Consider the following 23,701-nt stretch of genomic DNA (forward strand, 5'->3'; position numbering starts at 1 on the left):
CAATGCAATTGGTCTCGCTTTTGGGACCCTGTATGTATTTAGCATGCAGCACATTAGCCTGGGTGCTGAAACATCTACTGTCCTTTTAACATTCAGGGAAAGTAAGCACCAAACAGCGTGACATGCCAGGTATGGAACACATGGCGAGAAACATTGCCTTTCAGCGGGAAATGGTATAGTCCAAAGCTCTGTTTTTAATATAAAAGTAGGGCCTCCAGTGGTCATATCACTGAAAATACAAGCTTTGAAAAAAATATTATAGTCTACGGGTGCTCGTGGAAGACAATTTCTATGGACTGGAATCTCGAGAATGCTAAAGGTATTCTGGTATTTTACTGACCTCTGCATGTCGTTTTCTATCAAGAAAGTTAAATAGAGGCAGTTGACAGAAAAATAAAAAAAATAAAGTACCTCAACAGAAAGCAATTCCGGTATTTTACTGACCTCTGCTGGTCGTTTTCTATCAAGACAGTTAAATAGAGGCAGTTGAACAGAAAAAAGTCCCTAAGTGGAAGCAGACAAGTCCTAGGGTTGATCTCCAGAGCCCACAAAGTACATACACATAGAAGTATATACTAAAGTATATACAAGAGGTCTCGAATGCTCGACCTAAAAAGAAGGATGGCAGCAACAACAGCTCCTTCTAGAAACGATTCCTGCTGTGACATAGAGCCCATCAGAAAAACAAGGAGACCTGCTCCAGTTGGCAGCCAACCCGCCACCCCCTCTCTGAGTCCATATCCCACCTCTAACCTGTCTCAGTCAGCAGTTCCTGACCTCAACCAGCTCCACCTCCGCTAGCACTTTCGTCACCAGCACCATATCTTGTCCCAGATACCTGGCTGCACCCTACTGTGGCCAGAGGCACTGGAAATAGAAGTGGTGGGGGTGCTGCAGCACCCCTAAATACCCACTCTAGAGTTAGGAAGGTAAATGAGCACTCAAGTTGCCTTTACATTTTCCTTTTAACTAGTAACATTTGCTGTGCCTCAAAGACAGAGTTCAAAGGTCATGCAATAACTTTTGGCTAATGGATGTTTTTCTGTTAACTTGGAGAATGGCGTTTACTCTCTCTAACTGGCAAACCAAATCATTTTGTAAAGTGAACTGTTTGGCAGTCTTGCATGGGCACAGTATCTGTCTTTTTTCAAACTCCTAATGCAATTGAAAGAACTGTAAATGAAGTGGACAAATGTTTCCGACTATGTATTGTCAGAGAAACCTTTATTTTGAGGGATGTGAAGGTATGCTTCTAAAATAGGGATTTCTGATGCTCTCTCTTCATACTTTAACACAATTTAGTACATTGATGACTAAGGAGCCACCATTTTCCACATTATAGCGGAGTCCATATTTACATTCACCCAAGTACCAAAGTAAAAGGATTTGGATTGATTTGATATTTAAAATCTACCTCTTAATCAAGCCTTGCCATTTTAGTTATTTATCACAGGTTCAGTGTGCAAGTGATGCAGAAACCAATGTAAGACCAAAGACTTTGATAACAGCACTTTTCCTACTGATGAAGGGTGGTGCCCTCACTAGCCCTGACATCGGCAAACTGGCACAGACATCCTGACTGTGTAGGATCTGTGGAAGTACGGGCTGTCGGTGTAAGGGTATCAGACTTCCCATCCTATCTAGAGAAGAGAATCTGATGTCTTCTTTCCTGTCTGTCTCCACCAGGAGTAGTGATGAGCACCAAATTAAAATAATGCACTCCACACCTTTGGACAAACGTCCAAGGACTTGGGGGCCCTTAGTTTACAATTTGCTGAAGCATATTCCCACTTATGGAGTGTTTTTTGTGAAAAACAAAAAGCCTGGTGGGCAACTGCGTAAAAGGTAGCTGCCGGGCACCAAACTTTCAGTGCCTTCATGGAACGTGACAACTTTTATAAATATGGAGGTTGTTTCCCATGCGGTCACTGGTATTGGGAAGTGGTAGGGCGGGGGTAGCGTGGAATGCAAACTAAAGAAAAAAATATATACATATTAAAATTACACTTACCTGCTCCGACGGCCACCACCTTCCTCCAGATCCTTGCCTCCGGACTTCCAGGAACTGCTACACACTGTGCAGGCTCCGAGCTCCAAAGCCCAAATTCCCAGCATGCGAGCATCACTGGGATTGGTCTGAGCGCCTCAGCTCTGCACCCAGACTTGGACTGGGAGCCTGAGTTGGTTGCTCCACCCAGCTGTACAAAGCAGCTGGTGGAGAACGGCTAAATGCGCATGATAGTTTGGTCCAGGGCTGGACTGAGAACCAAAACCGGCCCTGGCAAATTGCTTGGCCGACTCCCTGGGGGTGCGACCGAGCTCTTTGCCAGGGCCAGTTTTCGGCCGATTTTGTTACAGGGACGATTTTATGCTGCAAAAACGCCCCTGTAACAAAAACGGCCCCCAATGCCCAAATCCGGCCCCCACCCTTGCGGTGCACCGGAGGATTTCCCGGTGCCCGCAACGGCCAGTCCGGGCCTGGTTTGGTCAGTCCCAGAAAGTCGGCCAAACCGTCATGCTCACTTGGCAGTGCCCACCACTTCCGCCTCCTCCCTGGTGCTGCAGCTGCAGTGTCAGGATGAATGACCCCACCCTCCCTCGAGTCGAGCCTGTAGGTCAATAAATAAAATGATAATAAACATTTTTTATTATAATTTTATTTTTGTTGGTTGCCTCTGCTGGCTTTTAACGGGGGGGGGGGGTATTGACAGGGGAGGGGAGGGGTGGGGGGGGGGGCAACGCCCCTCAGCCATAACTGAGAAGCCACCCTTCAGTTGTTTGTCTGTTGTCTGTCAGGGCACCAGCCATAATGTCCTCTGCCACCTTAATAGACAAAGTTGAGTCCATCATACATGAAATTAGTCTCTGAATCTTTCAGGAGATAGTTATTGTAACACTGATCATGTTTTTTTCTATTCAGGTGCTTTAGCAGATGAATTCAAGAGAACTTTGCAAAACCTAAAGTTTCATGCTTTGATTTAGATTTTCTCACTCCATCCAAAAATTGTGATAAAATATTAAACAACTGGTGAATGAACTGACTGTAGGCATTACATGGAAATGGCTGAAAACAACTTTGCATTGGGTGAACATTTATTTTCGCTGGATTCATCACAGGAAATACAGTATGAGGGGTTGTAAATCCGCTTATCAAATTAGTCAATAGTCCTAGTAGCATCTAATCTAAATGTTGGTTTCAAAAGTGCAATAAAACATAGATGTTTTACTCAGTCATTTAACTTTCTTAATTATTTCCGCAGGTGATCTGGTCTCCCGAGCAATGCACCATCTGCAACCTCTCCATGCAAAACAATATGGTAATGGAACCCCCTTGCACCACAAACATGGGCCGCTTTACTGGGAGCCCGAAGCCCTCTACACGCTCTGTTACTTCATGCACTGTCCTCAGATGGAGTGGGAAAATCCCAATGTTGAACCTTCTAAGGTCACACTTCAGACAGAACGGTAAGACCTGAGAAGTGAAGACTGTCTTCGTCATACATTTTAAGGTTTGGTGTCATACTAAAATTATATGCATAATATACCTATAAGGGCTTTCAGCCATTCTTATCCATCCTTTCATCTAATGTTCTGCCATTCACAGTTGTCATATGCTCACTACGGCATACAACATGGGGCAATGGGCCAGCCCACTTAAGACGTTGGCTGGCTTCACTGTGAGTGACAGAAGTCTGCTCTTTCACAAGGAGCACAAACACCCAAAGTAGTTTCCTTTAGTGACGGAAAAATCTGTCAAATGTGCTTTTTGCGCCCCAAAAAAAACATTTTTGCTTCTAGCCAATGTTTACTTTTGATATATTTGCATGGGCCCGGTAGCTCCTTAAAAAAAAAAAAACAATTGACAAATCCATGACAAAAAAGCATTGGCAAAGCCAAAAGGCTGGCACCCAAAGTCAGACTTACTGGCTTTGCCAGTGCTCGTTTTTCCTTCTGCCACACTCACTGTATAATCGTATGAGCTGTGAAAATATTTGCGCTATGGAATAACACAATTTACATTGTTTTTTAGTATTGTGAATTTTAAAGTATTTTACGGATGGAGTGTTTTTCTGAAGAATGGTTCAGTGAAAAAAAATCTAAATATATTATAAATGTGTCCCTTCTGAATTCAAGAATTTGCCCATTGTCAATGTGTATCTATGATTGCTTATTTCTTCCTAAACCAAGAGTGAGCCAGTGGCTATCTCAAGTGGTGATATTGGACTTCCCAAGGGGCATATCATCAAGGCCCTGCGATAAAATGATCACCGCTTTTGCGTCCATTTTCGGGCAAAAAGCTGCGATAATTTTATCGCACTGTCAGCATGGACATGCTAACGCGTGTTCCAATGCCTCTGCGCCGGTTTCTCTAATGCCCATCTTTGCATTTCCAATGAGATGCAAAGTGGGCGTACCCTGGCAAAGTAACGTGGAGAATGTCGCTAACAGACATTTCTCCAATTAACAAAGTAATCACTAATCCTGCTTAGCGATCATAAAAGTAGTGCTAACCGCGCTTAACGCAGGTTTATTTATGCCTGCTTACAACCTGACTAAGCCATAATATCCAATGGAAGGTGGATATTATGGCTAAGTCTGCCCTGCACTATCATCAAGCTATCGCCGCTCCCTGTGTGATTCCAGCGATAATCGCACAATCAGCAGCTATCGCTTGGATTCTTATCGCTTTGGAGATAAGCGTCGCTGATAGCGCGCTATCTCAGCGATAGACTCCAGCTCAGCATTTCTGAATCATGGGCACAGCTGCCATTTTAATGAGCTGGTTCCTTCTAGGCCATCTAGTATCTGACAGATGCATGATGCTGACAGACGACCCTTCCAAAAAAGTATTCCTTCGCTTCAGGTGACAAACACGTGACACACTTGCGAGCATGTCCCACATATTTACTCTTTCTGGTGCATCCTCAGGCACACATCATCTCCTCAGATGCCCACTGTCACAGTGAATGTCGACCCTCCGCCCGGGGGAATTCAGCATCCTAAGCATATACGAGGGTTATGCATCTAGGTTTGACTGTCTGGCTTTAGAGTGGAAACACAAAATGGATGGGATAATATTGTGCTCTAGGTAGAAGAATCTAAGAAAAGGCATAGGAATGTGCAATGGAGCATCGCCTTTCTTCTGAGGGAATGCAACCATGTTGCCGTCCTTCGGCCCAGTCCCACGCGACACAATATAAAACAAGCATTTGCAATGCATAAGGTCTCGCATTAGGAAAGTTTGAGCTATTGGTATTGTAAATGACACATTTTTTATATATGTGTTGGTTTTTAAAATAGCAAAAATAATAGCTTTGTCATTTACAATGCCAATAGTTATAACTTGTGACACCTATAGCATTTGTAATGCAATATGTGTTGTATTCACGTGACTTAGATGTATTGATATTACAAATAACAATGGCTTTGAATTTTTTTAATAATTAATACTTAAATAAAAGTTATTGTAATTTATAATGGCAATAGCTTAAACTTTTGTAAATAACTTTTGTGAAGAATATGTTCAGTGTATTTTATTGTGACGAAAATCCAAGAACAGAAGTGAAATACTAACCTCTTTTTGTGACATTTGTAATAAAGCTTGAAACATTGAGAGATCATATTTGACACAGTTGTTGTTGAATGGTTGCACAGATTGATGCTGTGGTGGCGCTGAGTGATGTTGTGGTGGCGACTAGTGATGCTGTGGCATTCAATGATCCTGTGGTAGCGCATAGTGATGTTGTTGTGCCCCTTAGTGATGCTGTGGTGGTGCTGAGTGATGCTGTGGTGATGCGATAGATAGAGTGAGTGGGATAGATAGATAGAGTGAGGGCGATAGATAGGAGTGAGGGCAATAGATAGCTAGACAGATAGATAGAGTGATGGCGATCAGTATCTAAATAAATAGATAGAATGAGGGCGATAGATAGGTAGATAGAGTGAGGGCGATAGGTAGTTAGAGTGAGGGTGTTCGAGAGTGAGGGCGATAGATAGATAGAGTGAGGGCGATAGATAGATAGAGTGAGGGCGATAGCTATGCTTGGTTAGGCTATGCTCTATGCTTGGTTAGGCTATGCTCTATGCTTGGTTAGGCTATGCTCTATGCTTGGTTAGGTTATGCGCTATGCTTGGTTAGGTTAGGTTATGCTCTATGCTTGGTTAGGTTATGCGCTATGCTTGGTTAGGTTAGGTTATGCGCTATGCTTGGTTAGGTTATGCGCTATGCTTGGTTAGGTTATGCGCTATGCTTGGTTAGGTTAGGTTATGTGCTATGCTTTGTTAGGTTAGGTTAGGTTATGCGCTATGCTTGGTTAGGTTATGCGCTATGCTTGGTTAGGTTATGCGCTATGCTTGGTTAGGTTATGCGCTATGCTTGGTTAGGTTATGTGCTATGCTTGGTTAGGTTAGGTTATGTGCTATGCTTGGTTAGGTTAGGTTATGTGCTATGCTTGGTTAGGTTAGGTTATGCGCTATGCTTGGTTAGGTTAGGTTATGCGCTATGCTTGGTTAGGTTAGGCGCTATGCTTGGTTAGGTTAGGCGCTATGCTTGGTTAGGTTATGCGCTATGCTTGGTTAGGTTAGGTTATGCGCTATGCGCTTTGTTATGCGCTATGTTATGCGCTATGCGCTATGTTATGCGCTATGCGCTATGTTATGCGCTATGTTATGCGCTATGTTATGCGCTATGTTATGCGCTATGTTATGCGCTATGTTGCGCTATGTTATGCGCTATGTTATGCACTATGCGCTATGTTATGCGCTATGCGCTATGTTATGCGCTATGCTATGCGCTATGTTATGCGCTATGCTCTATGCACTATGTTATGCGCTATGCTCTATGCACTATGTTATGCGCTATGTTATGCGCTATGCTCTATGCACTATGTTATGCGCTATGTTATGCGCTATGCGCTATGTTATGCGCTATGCGCTATGTTATGCGCTATGTTATGCGCTATGCGCTATGTTATGAGCTATGCGCTACGTTATGCGCTACGTTATGCGCTATGCGCTACGTTATGCGCTATGCACTACGTTATGCGCTATGCGCTACGTTATGCGCTATGCGCTACGTTATGCGCTATGCGCTACGTTATGCGCTATGTTATGCGCTACGTTATGCGCTATGTGCTATGTTATGCGCTATGCGCTATGCTATGCGCTATGTTATGCGCTATGTTATGCGCTATGTTATGCGCTATGCTATGCGCTATGTTATGCGCCATGTTATGCGCCATGCGCTATGTTATGCGCCATGTTATGCGCCATGTTATGCGTTATGCGCTATGTTATGCGCTATGCTATGCGCTATGCTATGCGCCATGTTATGCGCTATGCGCTATGCGCCATGTTATGCGCTATGCGCTATGCTATGCGCTATGCTATGCGCCATGTTATGCGCTATGCGCTATGCTATGCGCTATGCGCTATGTTATGCGCTATGTTATGCGCTATGCTATTCGCTATGCGCTATGCTATGCGCCATGTTATGCGCTATGCTATTCGCTATGCGCTATGCTATGCGCCATGTTATGCGCTATGCTATGCGCCATGTTATGCGCTATGTTATGCGCTATACGCTATGTTATGCGCTATGCTATGCGCCATGTTATGCGCTATGTTATGCGCTATGTTATGCGCTATACGCTATGTTATGCGCTATGCTATGCGCTATGCGCTATGTTATGCGCTATACGCTATGTTATGCGCTATGTTATGCGCTATGCTATGCGCTATGTTATGTGCTATGCGCTATTTTATGCGCTATGTTATGCGCTATGCTATGCGCTATGCTATGCGCTATGCTATGCGCTATGCTATGCGCTATGCGCTATGTTATGCGCTATGCTATGCGCTATGTTATGCGCTATGCTATGTGCTATGCGCTATGTTATGCGCTATGTTATGCGCTATGTGTTGCGCTATGTGTTGCGCTATGTGTTGCGCTATGTGTTGCGCTATGTGTTGCGCTATGTGTTGCGCTATGTGTTGCGCTATGTGTTGCGCTATGTGTTGCGCTATGTTATGCGCTATGTTATGCACTATGCGCTATGTTATGCGCTATGTTATGCGCTATGCTATGCGCTATGCTATGCGCTATGCTATGCGCTATGTTATGCGCTATGCTATGCGCTATGCTATGCGCTATGCTATGCGCTATGTTATGCGCTATGCTATGTGCTATGCGCTATGTTATGCGCTATGTTATGCGCTATGTGTTGCGCTATGTGTTGCGCTATGCGCTATGTGTTGCGCTATGTGTTGCGCTATGTGTTGCGCTATGTGTTGCGCTATGTGTTGCGCTATGTGTTGCGCTATGTGTTGCGCTATGTGTTGCGCTATGTGTTGCGCTATGTGTTGCGCTATGTGTTGCGCTATGTTATGCACTATGCGCTATGTTATGCGCTATGTTATGCGCTATGTTATGCGCTATGTTATGCGCTATGCTATGCGCTATGCTATGCGCTATGCTATGCGCTATGCTATGCGCTATGCTATGCGCTGTTATGCGCTATGTTATGCGCTATGTTATGCGCTATGTTATGCGCTATGTTATGCGCTATGTTATGCGCTATGTTGCGCTATGTTGCGCGCTATGTTGCGCTATGTTGCGCTATGTTGCGCGCTATGTTGCGCGCTATGTTGTGCGCTATGTTATGCTATGTTGCGCTATGTTGTGCTATGTTGTGCGCTAATTATATGCGCTATGTTATGCGCTATGTTGCGCTATGTTATGCGCTATGTTATGCGCTATGTTATGCTGTGTTTTGCTATCCTATGCTTTGCTGTGTTTTGCTATCCTACGCTTTGCTGTGTTTTGCTATCCTACGCTTTGCTGTGTTTTGCTATCCTACGCTTTGCTGTGTTTTGCTATCCTATGCTTTGTTGTGTTTTGCGATCCTATGCTTTGCTGTGTTTTGCTATCCTATGCTTTGCTGTGTTTTGCTATCCTATGCTTTGCTGTGTTTTGCTATCCTATGCTTTGCTGTGTTTTGCTATCCTATGCTTTGCTGTGTTTTGCTATCCTATGCTTTGCTGTGTTATGCTTTGCTGTGTTTTGTTATGCTATGTTTTGTTGTTTTACTATGATATGCTATGTTTTGCTATGCTATGTTTTGTTTTGCTATCCTATGCTTTGTTTTGCTATGTTTTGTTATGTTCTGCTGTTTTGTTCTGCTGTTTTGTTGTGTTATGTTATGCTATGCTATGTTTTGTTTTGTTTCACTATGCTATGTTTTGTTTTGCTATTCTTTGTTATGTTATGCTATGGTTTGTTTTGTTATGCTATTCTATGTTTTGCTGTGTTATGCTATGTTTTGCTGTGTTATGCTATGTTTTGTTATGCTATGTTTTGTTATGCTATGTTTTGTTATGCTATGTTTTGTTATGCTATGCTATGTTTTGTTGTTTTGCTATGATATGCTTTGTTTTGCTATGCTTTGTTTTGTTATGCTATGGTGTTTTGTTGTGTTTTGTTATGCTATGCTTTGTTGTGTTTTGCTATGCTATGTTTTGTTGTGTTTTGCTATCCTATGCTTTGTTTTGTTATGCTGTGCTTTTGCTATCCTATGCTTTTGTTTGTTATGCTGTGCTATGCTGTGTTTCGTTATGCTATGCTATGTTTTGTTATGCTATGCTGGTAAGGGTATGTGAGGGTGTGTGTGTGAGGGTGAGTGAGGGGGGTGAGGGTGTGTGAGGGTGTGTGGGGGTGTGAGGGTGAGGGGGTGAGGGTGTGAGGGTGAGGGTGTGAGGGTGTGTGAGGGTGAGTGAGGGTGTGTGAGGGTATGTGAGGGGTGTGAGGGTGAGAGTGTGTGAGGGTGAGTGTGTGAGGGTGAGTGTGTGAGGGTGAGGGGGTGTGAGGGTGAGGGGTGTGAGGGTGAGGGTGAGGGGGTGTGAAGGTGAGGGGGTGTGAAGGTGAGGGGGTGTGAAGGTGAGTGGGTGTGAGGGTGTGAGGGGGTGTGAGGGTGAGAGGGGGTGTGAGGGTGTGTGAGGGTGAGTGAGGGTGTGTGAGGGTATGTGAGGGTGTGTGAGAGTGAGGGGGTGTGAGGGTGAGGAGGTGTGTGAGGGGTCAGGGGGTGTGAGGGCGAGTGAGGGGGTGAGGGCGTGAGGGTTAGTGAGGGTGAGTGTCTCCTATGCCTTCTTTGAAAATGTTCAGTGCTGCAAATAGAGCATGCCGCCCTAATTATCACTTAATATAATGGGGCAACCCAGTGACCCTCAGAACCTGGGTGAATAATGACAAACAAGGATTGGTTCTGTCGGGGATTCAACAATTTCTTAGATATAAAGTCTATTCTCTAATAACTTTTCTCACTCAGTTACAGAAAATAGAATCAGAAAACCACACACCACACAATTTTTGAAGCGAGAAAAGGATTCTTATTCATCAATCTCGTTACGGCAATTAATTTCAACAATTAAAAGAACGGTTGTCCGTGCAATAGATTTCAAAACACAAAAATACACAAATGAATTACAAGTGAACAAGTGATTAGGGTGTATCATACAGTGAAACAAATTTTACAACACAAAAATATTAAACGAAGTCACGGTCCAAGAATGTAGTCAATGTCCACAGACAGTACAATTATTTATATTTTTCTGCTGTGTTTTTAACAAGGACCAGTTGAGGAGGTAACGTCGACGTTTCGACCCTGGGTAGCGGTGCTGTCTTATTAGCAACCAATTCGGGTCTTCATCAGGACGATAAAGAAGAAGGGACAACCTGAGATTTCGTCTTTTAGAGAGGGTATAGGCGTCCTATTTCTGCCTCTACACTCGTGGTTCTTAGCGTTGATTCTCAGTTCTTTGTCACCGGCCGGTGTACAAGTAGAGGAAGGCGCTGTAAGTCGATGTACAGATTTACAAGGCTTTGAGGACGTTGTATCTTGGAGTTCTGAATCGCTAAACTAGACTTTATATCTAAGAAATTGTTGAATCCCCGACAGAACCAATCCTTGTTTGCCCTAATTATCACAGCATGAGGCCCCAAAGTGATAATTATCACAGCATGCAGAGAGCCGCCCCACGCTGCTGGAGCACTCAACTGCACATTAATTATAGTTGAGTGCTCCAGCAGCCTGGGGCGCCTGTTGACATGCTGTGATAAGTGGGTCTCATGCTGTGATAATTGTTGCAGCGCCTGAGGAAGTGGAGACTCCTGCTGGGATAATTGGTCTTGTGGCGCCTCAGGAAGTAGAGTTTCATGCTGGGATAATTGGTCTGGCGGGCTTGCAGCGCCTGACGTCCAACAAACGTGCACAAGCTGCTCAACCTTGAAGCACGTTCACAGACCTGGGTCGGCTCGTGCCCAGGTCTGTATCGGGCTCGTTCACAGCTGTTACTCCCTTGACAGGGAGGAAGGTGACTATAGTCTCGCTGGCGGGAGCGCTTTGCGCTCCAACGCCAGCTCGACCTAAAAATGAGTCCTTTCCCTTTCATACTAGGAACAAATATTTCAGCATTTAAGAAGTCCTTTATAATTGACTGATCAGTTTGCTCTATGTTCAGTCTCGTAGGGAGTGATTAGCTTGCATTAATAAGCAGAATGAGCCATCTATGTAGCTTCTTCTGTGTTGTTATTTACCTTACTTTGTCTTCCATACCATTTGTAGAAAGACCAAACATATTTTCAAAGAGAGGTTCTAATTTCATGACATACATATGGGTAGTTCTAGGAATCAAACTGAGCACATTTCTTGGAGCGGTGGCAAGGAAGATGGATGGGTTTTTGGAGGGCAGAATAAGAGGTCAGAGAACATGGTCGGAATGTTGTTAATTGTCAGAAAGTATTGATAATCCCACTGCATCCTCAACATGTGGAATGTGTTTACAGTATTGTGACGAATATATTTCATATGGAGTTTCTGGTCTCACAATCGTCCTCTTCAGCCCATGTGTGTGTGTATGTGTGTGTGTGTGTGTGTGTGTGTGTGTGAGCGCTGGTAGGTTATTAATTACCAACAGAAATATCTCACTATTTACACAGAAAGAGTAGTCACCAAAAAATGGAAAGTTCCAATCACAGGTGTTCCAAATATTTTGCCCCAAACACTTTAGCAGCAGATTCTGGATTACCAATCTGTAGTTTTCAGCCTAAATTTATTTTCAATTGTACCTTACAGGACGTTAAATGATTAAAGACTATTAATTTTCTGAAAATCTGTGAGACCAGTCACATGCTGTTACACCGCAACCCCTGTCTACATCCTGTTGCCCTGTCCCTCATTTTGCTATTCAGTTCTACAAGTGTTTTGCGCTGCGTTTGTGACCTCCTTACCCCTGTTTTGCTAAGGTAAAATTGTATTCTCTCTCTACTTTGCTGTGTTCATTATCCAACTACTATCTGCAGGTGGTTACGGGTTAACTCTTTGCATAGCTCCAGAGAGGGTGCAGTCTTGTGACATTCCACCAGCTCGTGGAATCGAGGTTATTTGAGGGAATACCTGTCCATGCCACTGGGTCAGTCAATGAATGGATTATGGGGCACATGTCACTGTTGTCTGGGTCCTCGATGGTACTGTGTGATCCAGTTTTAATTTCTGATAATGTATGATCACCTTAGATTGTCATACGGTTAGAGGGCCCTTCAGCACTTCATGCTGCCAGGCCTCGCGCCCCATTGCACCGTGTGCCCACAGCACCACCTAGTGGTCGCCTGTTGCACCACACCACGACTGAGAAATTAGGAGGCCTAACGGGGATGTCATAATGCAACTGACATGCTGCAATTTGCATGGATTCAAGTCTTGCAGCACAGAACAGAACAGTCAAGCACCCTGGTTGCCCCCTGCGGCCGAAATCAAAAAGGTGAGAGCGGCAACGAAAAGGCAGTCAACATCCAGCTAGCAAAGTTCATCGAAGCTAACAATGTCCTGGACTTCTCCCAATCCAGATTCCGAAGCAACCACAGCACTGAGACAGCCCTATCCGCTGCCACCAACAACATCCGCTCCCTCCTCGACCAGGGCGAAATGGAAGCCCTCATCCTTCTGGACCTCTCAACTGCCTTCGACACCATATTTCACCCTACTCTAGCCACTAAGCTCCTCGACCCCTGCATCCATGGCAAGGCCCTCGACTGTATATGCTCATTCCTCACAGGCAGAACTCTGCAAGTCAGACCCCCCCCACCTTTCGGAACCGACAGAAACCAACTATGGAGTGTCCAAGGTCTCCTCCCTGAGTCCCACCCTTTTCAACATCTACATGGACCCCCTTACAACCATTGTCAGGAATCACGTCTCAACGTTGTTTCTTAAGCTGACGACACCCAGGTTATCCTATCCCTCATCTACGAACCCAGCATCACCAAACACAACTTCCAAGAAGGAATGAAAGCCTTCGTCACCTGAATGAAGAACAGCTGCCTGAAACTCAACTCTGAGAAAATAGAAGTCCTCATTCTTGACTCCACCCCCTACTCATGGGATGACTCCTGGTGGCCCGCCACCCTCGGAAATGCCCCCACCCAGACAGACCAAGCACGAAACCTCTGAATCATACTAGACTCATCACTCACAATAAACCGCCAGATCAATGCCGTATCATCAACCTGCTTCAATACCCTCTGCATACTTCAAATGATGTTCAGATTAATCCCATTGGTATCCAGAAAAACTGTCACACATGCTCTCATCAGTAGATGACTGTACTACGACAACTCTCTCTACGCCGGAATCAACAAGAAACTCCTTCGCAGACTCCTGACCGTCCAGAACGCTGCAGCCAGACTGATCCTCGACATCCCCCTCTGCCCCCACATCACCCAACACCTCCACAATCTCCACTGGCTCCCACGCATATCGGACCACCATCTCCTTCCACGAACCCAAAAGACACCTCCGATCAGCCGTCCTCTCTCTGGCCACGGTTTGACGCATCTACAAGACCAGAGCAGGAGGCAAATCCTTCTCCTACCTCGCAGCCAAAGCCTGGAATGACATCCACCTCCAGCAAGCACCAACACTGACCCGGTTCAGGAAGGACCTCAAGGCCTGGCCCTTCAGATGACCCCAGCACTCAACTGAGCCCCCCTCGACCCCAAGCACCTTGAGACCCTCGCGGGTGAGTAGTTGCGCTTTACCAACCCTGATTGATTGATTGATTAAGAAGAGTGGCTGCAGTGCCACCAACAGGCCAACTGTGGTACTGCACTAGAGCACAGCAGTCAGCAAATAAACCGCCACATTTGAACAATAGTGATATGTACAAGTATGCCCTGCTGCCCCGATCACCAAAGAACCTGCAGGGTCCTATGAACTCACCTCAGTCAGCCCAAACAGCTACAAGTAGAGCACCCCAAGGACCAGCTAGTCAACCAGCAACACACTCAGCACTGCATGCCCTCAGTGGTCTCTTGCTGCCATTGCAAGCAGTCTGAGCAGAGAAGAGAGACTGGCTGGTTTTCTTCAGAAAGGTGGAGGAGAGCATGTATGTCCTCGGTGGCAAGTGGCCACCACCCCAAGGAAGAAGACTCAAGCATGCAGGGAACCGACGAGAGCACCCTCCAAATGACTATCTCATTCACAGAGAGAACCTGGTTGCTTACCAGGCAGCCAGCGCTCCCCAGAGAAGAGAGGGGAGGAAATACGCAGTGTGTCCTGAATGCAGGAAGAGAACGTTGACAGCTTAACTGCAGAAGCACAGCCCACAGTGGGCCAAAAATGGCACAGAGTGTTCCCCCCACACTGCCTCAAGATGGAGTCGCCAGTGGCCCAATGCAGGCAAGAGGAGAGTCACACACCCCAATGGCAAGCTACCACCATAGCACATGCAGAGAAGACATGGGACAGGTAGCCGCATGCCACATCACACTGCAAGCAGGAAGGAGCGTGGCACGACGCCACATCGTGAAGAAGAAATAAGAAGGAGACAAGATAAAGGATTGTGACCAGATCAGTCACACTGAAGAACTGGATGACTATGGATGCAGAAGATTACAGGGTGAATTGACCAAAGACCTGGCCACTACCAGAGAGTTCCCTGCAGATGCAAGCCAGCCACTGAGGGGGACTGAAGTCCCTGGTGACAGGATAAAGTAAGAACCAAACATAAGCTGCCATCAAGTGCAAACTGTGTCTCTACCCCACGCTACCTAGTGTGATGTCAATTCCCAAGCGTCAGCTGCTCAAGACGGATTGCACCCCTGCTCACAATCGCAGATGCCAAGGGAGAAGAACGAGGACTCGTACCACCAAAAGAGTGCATTCGCAGACAAAAGACAGCCACCAAGGCAGTGTGATGTCCCAAACCGCATTTCTCCCCTACGCTTCCAAGTTGCAACCATCAATTCCTGAGCATCAGCAGTTTAAGTCAGATGCCATTCCTGCTTGAGACCACAGATGCTGCTGTTGAAGAACAGACCCAGCACAGACACCGAGTTGGTGCAAAGCCCCTCCAGTCTGCCTCACTCCAGGCGAATTATCACCAACAGTCAGCCAGGTCTGATGGCAACCACATCATTTTTGCAACATGTATCACCAAATCCAGCAAAGGAGCAAGTCATCACCTTTCACCCACAAAGCACCACAAGACCAAGTGTTCAGGGACTATCTGACATCCCATCCACCTCTGTGTCCTATTGGCAAGCACACCCACCACTGTGTCACCTACCATGATGGATGCATGAACAACGTCATCAGATTCTGTCAGTGATCCTGCAGTGGCCCCCAGGCAACCCACGAAAAGCCCTGCACAGTCCACATGGTACCGTGGCAACCACGCAATAGGGCCTCAAGGACATTCCTGCACCAAGGGATCCTGGTTCGAGAGATGGCTCCACCAACAAGGTAGTGGGAGGTACTGGGTCGTCGGAGGATAACGTCCTAAGAATCATCAATGCCATCCTAAACCTGGCAAGATTAGTCATCACAGTGTCCAGGTGCCCCAAGAGAAGGCTCTACTGACGGGACTCTACTGACGCTCCTGATGCACCATGTTTAAGTCGTCTGACGCCAACAGTATCATCGCAAGAGCACACAGGCCTATCCAACAGTGTGTAAGTGGACATTGATCTGACAGACAGGCAGCCAAATAATCCAGACTACATTGATACATCATTCATGCCCAGTAGTAGCTGGTTAAATAATGGAAATGTGCTGAAATGCCCTGAGGCTCCCAGCTGCACCTGTCCACTGTTGTCCTGCAGACTGCCTCTCGAGGCCAAGAGACTGCCTCTCGACGCCAAGAGACTGCCTCTCGAGGCCAAGAGACAAAGCGGTGTTACGTGGGCATAGTTTATTTCGATAGATTGGACTTTGTTTTGTTTTAATAAAGTTTAGGAGGAATGTAGTGTCCAGCTGGACATGTTCAAGTGTCTCAGCAAGCACTTGTTTTACCAGTCACTCCCTTGAGGGTTGGCCATCCTCACACCACCACACACATCCATTATAGGCCTCACGAGTGATGTGGGCCTGTTAATAACAGGCAAGAGGGCACAGGCTTGTGGCCAGTTAACCATGTATATCCAAGATATCTATGTCAATCATTTCAGTAGTATTTGGGCCTAAAGCCCACAATTCAACAGGAGGATGGTAAGGGCTGTTAATTAGGATAGGAAAAATAGGAGGGAGAGATGGGCATGAGGCAAATGAAAAATGAGTTCATGTAGGGTTTTTTAGCAAAGGGTCGAGGGGCAAGGATGGATAGACCAGAGAAAAAAAGAAGGAGGACAGGAAGTAGAAGAAGAGATTTTGGAGAGCGTACAAAATAGACAGGACGGTAGGGGAGTGTTAGACCTGACACCTTTGGCGTGGTTCTTCCCCCATCTTTTTGCCTCTGACTCATGTGTTTTAATGCTGTGCTGGATTTCGTTTTTGCTGATTTAGATGCTTTGGAAACTCTGCCACTGCTGATCAGTGTCAGAGTGTAAGTGCTCCCTCTGTAAATTGCCATATTAATTGAAAATACCTGATTGGCATATTTGTATCACCATGGAGTCCCTAGTAAAGTGCACTGTGTGTGCCAGGGCTGGTGATGACAGATGCTACTAGTGGGCCTGCAGCGCAGATTGCGCCACTCACATGAGTAGCTTTAAAATGGTGACTCAGGCCTGCCAGCGCGGGGCCTGTGTGCAGTCAGAGACTGCCTGTCCCCCTGGCCAGTGTCTCCACTGGCTGGGCCTAACCCTTCCCTGTCTGTGCACATCAGTCACCCCTATGGAAGGCTCAAGGTACCCCCCTGGGCAGGGTGCAGTGTATGGATAAGGTAGAGCATGTAATAGCATGTAATAGCTGTAACATGCTCTGGTAGTGGGCTGCAGCCATTTTATGTGCTCACTGCTGTAAGGCTATCTTGCTCCATAGAGTAACATGGAGGAGGCTGGGCCCATGTGATACCAGCCTATCTTCCCATAGGAACAAGATGGGACATAAGTGAAAGATATCCCTGAACTCAGAATTTAATGACACATCTTTTAGTGAAGGGTGTTTTTAAATCCTGTGTTGGAGAATAGCACTTTTAGAAAGTGGCTGTTCTCTTGTCTAAACCTTTCTGTGTGCCTGGGTTTGTGGAATGCCTGCCTGGTCTGGATGTGACAGAGGGGTTGCAGAGCCCCCAGAGGAGAGGGTCGGAGCCAGCCCGGGGATGAAAGGGCACATCTGCCTGCCTGGGAGGTGGGAGGAAGAAAGTGCTGGGCTGTGCCGGCCTGCCTCCCCCATGCTAGCTCCCTCCTGCCGGTCAACTGACACTTCTGACCCTGAAGCTGACAGGAAGAAGAAAACCAGAGACACCTCAGTACTCCGCAACCCCGAGAACTGGTTTAGACTGGACCCAGGGCCCCCTTGCACAAAGACTTCAAAGGACTTCAAAGACATTGAGGGGTATAAGGAAAGGACCCCTGACTACAGAAGTTGAGATTCTGAAATTCTACAAGCAAGAAGGAACCTCGGCTGGAAGGAGGACGGCTGGAGAACAAAAGGAAGATTGCCTTGCTGTGTGCTCTAAGGGCTGACCTGTTCTGCTGTCTAACTGGAAGCTGAGGAGGAGAAAGGGACTTTGCTGTGTGCTGTGACCCTGCCTGCTTGAAACTGCCAAGACTTTGCTGTGTGCTGTGTCTGCAACTTGAATCTCCAAGGGCCTGAGAAGAACTGGCCTCCTGTTCCTGGAACCCAGGGTTAAAAGGTTCCTAAACAAACTCTTAAGACGCTGTGAGATCGTCTTCATTGCCAGCCTGCGCTCTGCAAATCACCCGCCAGCCGTGGAAGAGAATCGGTGTGTTTATCGACACACAACCGACGCTGGCCGTGGGACTGCTTGGCTTCCCCGTGAGCTGCTGGTGGCGCAGACTGACAACACTGAGGGCGGCCTCTAATCATTGTGTGCCTGTGGTGGGGGACTGCTGTGCCCCGACTCGCTAGATCCGCGCATCACCGCCGCGACCCGGGACCCAGAACTGCTAAAGAAACACACCGCCAGCGGCCCGGGACCCGTGAGCAGCCTCGGAGCGGCCGCGCTGTGAGTGGCTCGCTCAGGGAGGCTCGCCCGAGAGGGGATTGGAGGACCGGCCGGGTGTTCATGAAGGAGCCGCGCTCCTATTGGCTGAGGGCCGAAGAGGCGTGCGACGTCACTGAGGGCTCGGCCGAAAGGCCGCGACGGGATTGGCTGCCTGGGCTAAGGCGGCTGGAGAGCAGAAGACTCGCCGCGGTCACCGTCGAGGGAATCTGTGGCGTCCCGCACTGCTGGCCAGCCGGCCCATACCCGGTGAGCAGCACCTCCTCCCCCGCCGCTCGTTGGATTGTCGAGAGCGGGCGGGAGAGGACAGGGGACCGGCTGGGGCAGGGGACGCGTGCGATCTGCACGGCCCGGGGCACCTGAGGCTCAGAAGGAGCGAGGCTGCACCTGGGGAGAGACAGAGTCCCCGAGCCTCACAGAGAGGCGCATTGACAGCGCTTGAAGCCCCCAAAAGTAAGAGGACCCGGGGGCAGTATTTTTAATGCTGGTTTTGGAAGCATATTTTGGTTAAGATCAGTCAGTATTACTCGTTTTTGGTTCTGACCCACCAGAGACTTGAGACTGTTTTGCTTGTAAGAACTGCCTAATGACCAGTACCATCATAAAGATTAAGGGCAACCATTAAGATTAAGCGCAACATATTCTTAACAGAGTGATTATCGTGCAAATGCTTGATTTACTTGCTGAAACTAGATAAAGCTATATATTTTTATAAAATATACTTACCTGTGTGGTCTCAGTTTGTGGTGGATTGGGTATTATTGGTGTGTTAAGTGCAAATGTTATCCACATTGCCTCTGTTTAGCCTAGACTGCTCGCGCCATGCTACCTAGAGGGTGAGCAGGGGTTATCTCAGAGGGTTATTCCTTCACCCTGACTAGAAGCAGGGGTCCCTACTTGGTCAAAGGTACTTACCTCTGCCAACTAGAGACCCCCGGTTCTAACAGGGAGAGTGGAGGTAGCCAGTATTCACAGACACAGCATTCAGACTGCCTTGCAATGATGAAGAGACAAAATACAAGCAAGTAAATTTCAGCAGCAGCTCAGCTGTGCTGAAGATTGATAAGAAGCAACATATAGAGCAGAAAAGAATTTGGGGTTCAATACTCCTTCTCTCTCTACTTATATTCCATGCCACAGCTCATTCATTTACAGGTGAAGGGAACATTGCATATTCGTGAAACAAATGTAAGGACTGAACAAAAGCAAGTGAAATACACAATTTCAAAACTGAAGACACAATATACTTCTTTGGTATAGCACCTTCGGTAAACCATTACTGCCACACACATTTTAATTTCATCGATTGTAGTTTCAGACCCTCTGATTTCCTTTTGGAAAGCCTCTACAGCCACTGTGGGTTTGGCAAAATAAGCATGTTTTATTGTTTCAAGGTAGCTGTTCATAGTTCATGGAGTCACTGCTTTATAATTAATCATATTTACTATCAAATATTTTAAGGGGAATGGTACAAGAGTGGAATGTGAGTGCAAAGATAATTATTGTCGTTTAGTTATTAAAGCATAATCATTACATAGAAGCGACAAATTTAATAAACCATTTTGAGAAAGTGGATTATTATATGGGATGGGCAGTCTACCACTTCATGGAAGACTAACGTGTCAGGGTGAACCTCAAAGTCACTAAATTAACCTGAGCTCAACCCCCTGATACCTATGGCACAGATTAGACAGCTTAAGGTCAATGTATAAGGTGTTTATAAAGTACCAAAACAGTAATAAAGTCAAAACATTCAAAATGGCCGACGGATAAGGAGCTCCGTCCGGGAGCTCCCGGGCGAGGGATTTGCCTTTTGGTGGTTAATCCTGGAATTTGCCCCCTTTGATCCTCCTCCACCCCGGCGATTTGGATGCTATTACCTGCTGAGTTTCTCCATGACAACGCGAATGCCGAAATCGAAGCAACTCAACAACAAAAACTAAAATCTATTTCAGCCATCTGATTCCCAGCATAATGGGCAATTTCCCGGTTGAGCTGCTCAATGCAGCTGAGAGGAGATGAGCTCAGGATTCACCCTGTGGGTTTTTATCCCTTGGCTATCACCTACCTTCCGGTCTCGGCCACTATTGCCATGCATCTCGCCACGACTTCGTCCCACTGGCAAGTTTTCACTTGGTTTTCCTTCCAGACGGCAGCCCCTCATGTCTCCGCGCCACGGCTGCCATGGTCCCGAGATTATCTCCCCCGGTTGGAGCAGATAGAGGTATTGGTTTCCAGTCTTCTGCCCTCTCTTCTCTTGCGTTCGAGGAGTCAGGATAGCCTTTCATCCATGGGTGAGTAATTTTGAGTCTGGGGCCTCCTCCCTACTTTTGAATGGCTGAGGTGTTGTGGGACTGGCGGTTTTCAACAAGTTTTTCACTGCTTGCTGACTGCCTCGCTCATGATGTTGTTTTCAGCGGCTTTGTCTTTGCCAAGCGCCGTACCGCAAAATCTTGCTCTTGCTCCCCCATCGCTGTTTTGTCTGTTTCCTGTCAATAAAGATGGTGGGTTCGAGATGGCCTTCTTTACCTCAGTTGATGGCCTCTCTGTGTTCTGCTTGTCTTTGGCTCGGTGAGAGATACCTTCCTGCTGAGTTGCTGTGCCGCCTCCAAAAACCCTCCAGTGGGTGTTTGCAACAAACTCTTTGTGCTCTGCCTTTGCTTAGGGCCCGGTGGTGATGGACTGGCTCCGGGCGAGCCCTGGCTGGTACAGGTCTGTGCCCTTGAACATTTTCCTTCTGCCTTCTTCCTGATCCCCCTCTGCTCCTTGCGGAGTTTGCCTGTGTTTATCCCTTTCTCCACTTTCCCCTCCCTAATGTTTGACATTGATGTGATTTTTAACTTTTATGTTTATTGGGCAACTATTTACATTCTCAACCTATGTAAAGTGTTCTGATACCTCCAGGTCTCACCAGGGCTGTATAAAACTAAAAAAAAACATCAACAAATAAAAATTCAAAGTCAAATTAAAATAGATTAGAAGGTAATAAACAAAATGACACTAAAAGAAAAATCCCAGAAGGGGAACCAGAGATATGAACTTTAAAGTTTTAAGTAAAAAAGCACAAAAAAGCACCACACACCAATAATAGTCAAAGCAGCTGGTAGACCTGGACTTGGCTTAGTTTCATGCCGACTGTAATGGAGCACTGGTTGGATCACACCAAGTGTAATTTTACCTTCTGACTTAGTCTTTTTTATGGAGTTCAATATCCTTCAGAAGGACAAGATTTACAAGCATATTTATCATCGTTTTTCTGTATCCTTGTGCCATGAAAGGGGCACTAAGTCAACGCAAAACCTAGAATGACATTTACCAATCGATGCAAGCCCACCTTGTGTGGTCCTGTGTGACTTGGTAAGTGTGGAGTAAAGCAAGGCAGTGCAAGTCGCTTCCTTGCATTACCCCTCCCACATGAAGGCATTCCATTAGTGATTGTAGTGTCCCCACTTATCCACCCATGGATTTTGGCAAATTCCAAGATTTACCATGAGGGGTAGACCTAGGAATGAGTCAAAATGCTACATCTCCCCAGGGGAGGCGTAAAGAAGTGAAATATGATTATTCTGAAGCACGCATAGAAAGAGGAAAAAGCCTCAAAGGATTGTTTTTGTGCTGGAAGGCATGCCTTCCTGCACAAAAACAATGGTGTCTAACATTGCTGCTTTGGCGCTAGGCAGCAGTTTGTGCATCAGCACAAGCAGAGCGGAGAAATGCACCCTATAATGTTAAATGTGCCGCAATCCTGCCCTCTCCCTTTGAAGCAGCTCAGCAAGGTGGCATGCTGTGTTGCGTTGTGTATCTGTGCACAAGGAAAGTGCATCAAAATAAGGTCTGCTTGCTGTGAGGCCCCCACTGACAGTTCAGGAAGCTCTAGAAGTCCCTACTTTTCCAGGTTCATGAAGCAACTCCTCTGGGACACGTCTCAGGGCCACGACACTCTCCAGCAGAGTCTAACAGTAAGGACCAGCTGAGGTTCAATTTGTAGTGGTGAACTGTAGACACACAGCAAGTCAGCAAATTAACCCTTGATGTCCACTTCTTTGTCCTGGGTACATGAGCAAGCAGGTCCATTCCTTCAGGGCTCATGTCAGATCATAGACATCAGGTCCAGTTCTTTTCTGATGGCCCAGAAAGTGTTCTCAGGAGGGTGCCTTGGGGTACCAAATGTATGGTTTGTACTTGCTAGTGGATGGGGGGGATCCAGGCTCCTCCCTAAACAATGAGGTAAAAGACCCCAGTGGCAATCCTACCTGCTTTTCCAACACTCCTAAAATCCTTGATGGGTAAAACCCTTCCTTCCTTGTGTAGAGCTTTTGTGTCCACCCAGAGAAGTGGCCAGGGAAATGAGCAGCCCCCTACATTGTGTCCACTACAAATCAATTTTGGGGTAGCTTACCTCCCACTGGTTTCGGGGCCACCTGGCTAGTGTGGGTGCTGGGGACAAAGGTGTTTCCTTCCTCAGGTCTTTCCTTACACTAAACTATGAATGGGCAGGCCTCACTTTTTTGCCTTTCAAGTTAATAAAATCCCTGGTCCCACCTCAAAGGTCCTTACTGGGCTGATGGAGATAAATACCCCACGCCCAGTCTATCATGTAACCAAGGCCTAAGCCATTCTTCGGTGCTGGGGGAAGTTTTCACACTTTATTAAGGTCAAGTACTGGCTGGGCAGTTGCTAGAAGACAAGTGCAAATGAGCCCTTAGGAGCTTTGGGCAGGGAAAAGAAAACTTTCTAAATGTTACTTCACCAATGAGTCACACTTTAATTACTGGGACAAATAGTCTTTGAATGACCATTTTAGCAGTTTTCTGTCAAAACCCACAGGTTACAGTTTATAATCTTTACCTTGAAATTTTTTAGGATCCAGCTAAAGCCCCGTTAGTGGAAATAGTTTTTGTGAGTTAATCACTGGAGGAACATACCAGCGTTATATTTGCATATGTTTCACTACCCTACTTTGTATATGGCAATTTATTCTTAAATGTGACTAAATTTTTCAAAACAGCGTTTCTCGTCTATCAAAAAGGGTTATTTTAACAACTTTTTGGGCTGGAGCAGTCAGGGTACACAGTGTCAGCTTGAATTCATATTTTACAGGCCCACTCTGTGAAAGGTGCTGCAGTCCACAGGTGTCTTTAGATTCCAGGTCATGGGTGTATTTCCTACACTTTATACTAGGAACGCAAAGGCAACTTAAATATGTCAATCCGGGACAAGCCAATTTAACCATGTTGTAAAGTGG

The 23,701-nt window shown here is 46.4% G+C and overlaps 1 protein-coding gene across 1 annotated transcript in view; it reads left to right on the forward strand.

Annotated features, from left to right (window-relative positions):
* Positions 1-23,701, forward strand: part of ABTB3 (ankyrin repeat and BTB domain containing 3) — a 778,151-nt gene that overhangs the window by 506,859 nt on the left and 247,591 nt on the right. The window contains exon 3 of the mRNA XM_078673942.1: positions 3,261-3,465. Within this exon, the coding sequence (XP_078530068.1) occupies positions 3,261-3,465 (205 nt within the window). The remainder of the gene's footprint in view (positions 1-3,260; positions 3,466-23,701) is intronic.

Source organism: Lissotriton helveticus, chromosome 1_1 (genome assembly GCF_964261635.1).
Source record: "Lissotriton helveticus chromosome 1_1, aLisHel1.1, whole genome shotgun sequence".
Classification (NCBI taxonomy): domain Eukaryota; kingdom Metazoa; phylum Chordata; class Amphibia; order Caudata; family Salamandridae; genus Lissotriton; species Lissotriton helveticus.